At 34.5% G+C, this 4,936-nt stretch overlaps 1 protein-coding gene across 1 annotated transcript; it reads right to left on the bottom strand.

The window, feature by feature from the left end:
* Positions 1 to 1,312: 1,312 nt before the first annotated feature.
* LOC123299940 lies at positions 1,313 to 4,262 on the bottom strand. Its single transcript, XM_044882362.1, has 3 exons — positions 4,201 to 4,262; positions 3,523 to 3,651; positions 1,313 to 3,434 (listed from the first exon to the last, which is right to left on the bottom strand). Exons 1-3 carry the CDS (start codon positions 4,223 to 4,225, stop codon positions 1,390 to 1,392), a joined length of 2,199 nt encoding a protein of 732 aa, XP_044738297.1. The 5' UTR covers positions 4,226 to 4,262; the 3' UTR covers positions 1,313 to 1,389.
* Positions 4,263 to 4,936: the final 674 nt, after the last annotated feature.

Genomic DNA, 4,936 nt, shown 5'->3' with positions numbered 1-4,936 from the left:
AAAACGCGATCTAAAACTTGAAAACACGCGAGTGACAATGAAAAACGTGCGAGCGAGTAAACACAAAACAAAGAAACAGAACTTATAAGAACCGCGGATTAAAAAAAAGTAACGAGACGTCAAAAATAAAAAACGCGATCAAAAACGGAAAAACACGCGGGCAACAATAAAAAAACACGCGAGCGAATCACAAACGAATAAAAAAGACATGCGACCGAATTAAAACCGCGGATTAAAAAAAAGAAACGAAACGAGAAATTAAAAACCGCGGTAGAGAATAGAAACACACGCGAGCAACAATGAAAAAATGCGTGAGCGCGTCAAACACGAAACAAAGAAAGCAAACTAATAAGAACCGCGGATTGAAAAAAAGGAACGAAAAGACAACAATCAAAAACGCGATCGGAAACGGAAAAACACGCGAGCGACAATAGGAAAACACGCGAGCGGAAAAAGGAAAACCCGCTAACGAATCAAACAAAAATATCAAAAAATTTGAAGTAAGGTACGCGAACAACATGACTATCATTTTAAAAAATAGTTTCACTTACATTGACACTCGTTCGATGATCACTCTTAAGGCAAATCTATACAAAAAAAGTAAACTTTGTCCGCTCAGGGCCCGCCACGGTATTTTAAATATTTTAGTTAAATTTATTAATTATTACCCATTCTTCTGAAAAGTATTTTTTTATTTTTGAGGAGAAATACTTTATAATAACATCAAGTAGCCAATAATATGTATATATTCATTACCGATACAATCTTCTATCTTCTGTTAATCAAATACATAATCTCTTTCTCTTTGTCATTTCACTTTTGAACACAACAAACACTACATATCGCTGGTCCGGAAGAAAAATGGCACAAGTCAAAATGATACATTTTTCAGGAGGAGACATTTAAGTTTATTATATAATCTTTTTTTTTTGTACAGCTAATGATAAGAATTTTTGCGGAACCCTTAGGCGATTAAAATTAAGGATATACTATTGAAATGCGGTTACGATGTTTTCAACTTTTAATAATGAAAATTGTGAGATGGGGAATAAAATTAGTCAACCAACTTTGACTTGTGACGTTTTTCATGCTTTCATATCTGAACATAAGACAGCACTTATGACGAAAGATTATGCCAAAAAAATGATCTTCAGGACTGCAGAGTAATTTGTCTGCCCTTTACTTACCTACCTACTTATTTTGTCTGTAGTAATCTCTAAAAAATTAGGAAGAAATAATGCTTTTAAATAGGCTATCTTTTTATTGTTGTAAAAATCACATAAAATTGTTACACATCACAATATAAAATCACATAAAATTACACGGCGCACGGCGAAAAGACGTAGCGTCTGATAGGGGCCTTAGTACAAGGAAATTCATTTTAATTCTTTACAAACTACTGTAGAAATTGTTATAGCACTGAGGTACACAATTTTTTTCTATTAATGAAAGAAGTCCCCTTTTCTTCGAATCGGTAATTCCGACCTTCGTGTGGTAGGCTGGCTTTGCTTTAACATTCTGTGATCGCGTTCTCTTGCTGACAGTTATTTCATCATATTCAGGGAACCCAAAAGATGTTTTATAATATACAGTGTTTGGCTCTTCTTTGATTACTTTTAAAATTTTAATATCTTTTAAAGGTATTTTAATTTGGATTCCTTGATCTTTCGTCAGTTGCTTTATATCTATAAAATCTTTGTGGCATAATTCATGAACAATATAGGGGTCTCCTGTTTTCTTGGCTGTTCTTATAAGGGTGTAATACTGATCCGGTAAATAGATAGGCCCTGCTTTTCTAGCTCTGGCAACTTGCCGTTCAATAATAGAGTGAGCAGCGTCGCCTTCATTTTGCGTATGGCCAGTTATGAGATATTTGTGAGAAATGCTTCTAATATTTGGAAACTTTTGAATAGCATATAGGTACATGCCTATAATAAATTGATTCTTTTGTTGGCCTGCGCAATTGTCACTGTAAAAAATTACGTCTTCTGGAGCAGTACTCTTGTTATTTAAGAGAGACAAATAGCTTAGGACACAACTCCCTATTTCTATTGCTCCCCTATGTGCTTCTCCTTCATGCCAGGTGTAGCAGTGCACCTCATTGTTTTTAATATTGCAAATTGTGAAATTATACACCGCTAATTTACTAACGTAATAAAATGGGGAAGTTTGACCAATTGGGCAAGGTAGCACTGCTTGTAGATCGTAAACAGCAACGGTAGATTCACCATTCTTGTCTGTTGTCTTTTCTTGTCGGGATAATTCTTTTTCCATCAAATGAGTTTCGTAATTTTCTTGCATTTTGGCTTTAGCTTCATCTTCGGCATGTTGGTAGGATGTGCACAGTTCACACTGATCCTTCTTCGGAACAAAAAAAGCCATGTTGTACTCCTCATTAAATATTCGCGAATACATAACGTAATTTCCAGGTGTTTTTTTATTTTCACGACACTCCTCTAAGTAATCCCTGTGTAAGTCTCTAATTGTTTTTCCTCCTTCAATGTAAGTTTTTTTAGAATCTGCCCTGCAGTAATGGCTTTCAATGCGTGGGATTTTGTCAATGTGGTTCCTAATGGACTGTTTTATCTCTTCAGGAACAGTTTTGTGGTTTCCATGCCTACCACGATTGTCTTGAAACACATAAGAACTCTTTTTTGTCAAAATCGTCCGTATTGGCCGATCAGTAATTGAAAGTGTGTTCTTAAAGAAAGTCTTGCAAACTCTCACACGTACATTGTCTCGAGTATGGAGAAAAAATGCGTTATTGGGAATTCGCTTGCTGTTTTCTCGCTTATACTCGTATTTGGGGTGTATTTCCTCAATACTGGACGATATAAAGCTGTGCTGTCGTTCAGTGCTTCCTAAAGCATAGAAAGATTGAAAGATGTGGGTCCTATCTTCATCTTTCATATTTTGGTAGCATTTTAGTCTGCATTTATTTTCACAAACAGGGCCGATTTCTTTGGCTAAAACTATACTTGTACTTTTGCCGAACGATGTGTAACTTTTTCCATGTGCCTTAAGTAATTTAGCTTTCGTCTTCTTCCACTTCTCTTCATGTCGAACTCTTTTTCTTCCTTTCTGAACTATTTCAGTCGCAGAATTTGTTTTTCTCTTCTTCGGAATTACCACATTATTATCATCATCAATATCAGTATCATCAGTGGTGACATCAGAAGGTGGCATGTCATCCTTAGGGACAAGAAAGTCTGGGTCCTTCACGCTATCATCGTCACTAAAATCGCTTTTATCACTTGTATCGGGAGCAAGCCCTTGTTTAGGAACTGGTGCCACAGAAAACATCGTAGCCTCAGAAGTTTCTGTGAGATCAGACTTTCCACTCTCGTTCATTGCTTCGTGAGACTGAAGTTCTGAAACTGTTGTTGAAGTCACTCCGATCGGCAAAGTTTCCGTAAGGGCAGTCTCATCGGTCTCTGTAAGAATTACGCATTGGTTTTTAAAATACCGAACCATGTAAGGAAGAAATGCCAACCTAAAGGCAAATGGATTCAAATTTATTACCTGCTTGTCCGGTAGAAAGGACCGCCATAATGCGTTTACTTTCCAGGTTTGTACTATCACCCTTTATTGTCCATTGCATATTCTTCTTAGCAAGTAGCATAAGAAGTTTACTTCGCTCGCTTGGATTTCCTGAAAAATGTGCAAATACTGGTCATTATTCCATAAGACTTGACTACAATTATTTCCTATGTATACTCAGCTCCAAAGAAAACCGACACTAAAAAAAACCCTATTTACAAAGAACTCGATTTCGATTGTCTGCATATGAATTTTTATATAGTTAGTTAGCAAGAATTTTATTCATAATTAATTATATTAAAGCAATTATTAACTAAAAGTCTAAAAATTCTTACACAGACTATCCAAATCGAGTTTTTTGTAAATGGTTTTTTTTTATTGTCGGTTTTTTTCTTTGGAGCTGAGTATACGTCACAAAAATAACAATAACTTTTTCGTTTATTAAAAACATAATCACTAAAAACGACACTTTTTGAGATTAATCCGGAATATTACTCATATAATAGTAGACATTTCACAAGAAAAACGTCATATTTACGTATGTGTGTACAAGAAATAGTAATAATGTAACTTGTGCATCATGAAAAACGACATAACCCAAATTGTGTCGTTTTTGTCGATTATAAAACATGATTATTTATTTAAAAAAATACAACTTACCAACTTGTGTCGTTTTTCTCGACATTATGCATGTACATTCATTAGTAGGTCTTAAGCACAACTGATGTGTGTCGTTCTTCTTCCTAAGTGGGGAACGGTTCACACCATATGATAAACGACATAACTGCTCCATGGCGCCGAAAAAGAACACTAATATTGTGACGTTTTTCTAGCACAAAAAGTTATTTTTTTGAAGTCGCTTGGCACCAAAAGGTTAAAATAGTGGTTTTTAGACTTGTGTCGTTTTTCTTCCGGACCAGCGATATATACTGGCTCTCTCATTTACTTATAAACATAAATTACATATCTCACTCATAACAAAATCACACACAAAAAAATAATAAACACACACATATATAAATTTTTATTTATTTTTGAAACATTATGTTTTGTATTTTTTAACTATTGAAAGAAATATGATATGTGGTTTAAACGATTGTTTAAACAGAGATACTTACAATAGTGACAATAAAGCTGTCCATTTTGGTTGTCTTATTGGCTATGAAAAACAATAAATTCTAAAAATAAGTTGTTAATCCGAAGGTAAAAATATGCATCAGTTACAAACCATCAAAAGTACTATCCAGAGGTTTATCGATGAGTCATCTAATCCTCTCTTAGACTAGAAAGGTCAATTGTTAGTGAAAAACTATTGTTTTGCCCTTAAAATTATCCTACACGAAATTTTAATAGAGCAATAAAATTTTTAATATCTTACTGCATCACACTCTAATTC

This window comes from Chrysoperla carnea, chromosome 5 (genome assembly GCF_905475395.1).
Source record: "Chrysoperla carnea chromosome 5, inChrCarn1.1, whole genome shotgun sequence".
Taxonomy (NCBI): Eukaryota; Metazoa; Arthropoda; class Insecta; order Neuroptera; family Chrysopidae; genus Chrysoperla; species Chrysoperla carnea.
This window is presented reverse-complemented; position numbering and strand designations above follow the sequence as displayed.

Excerpts from the sequence above, each read along its gene's own strand:
- LOC123299940 (XM_044882362.1), bottom strand. The coding sequence starts at position 4,225 with ATGTCGAGAAAAACGACACAAGTTG. Across the intron at positions 3,652-4,200 it reads GAGAAAAACGACACAAGTTG|GAAATCCAAGCGAGCGAAGT; the intron begins GTAAGTTGTATT and ends CACATTTTTCAG. Across the intron at positions 3,435-3,522 it reads CCTTTCTACCGGACAAGCAG|AGACCGATGAGACTGCCCTT; the intron begins GTAATAAATTTG and ends TAATTCTTACAG.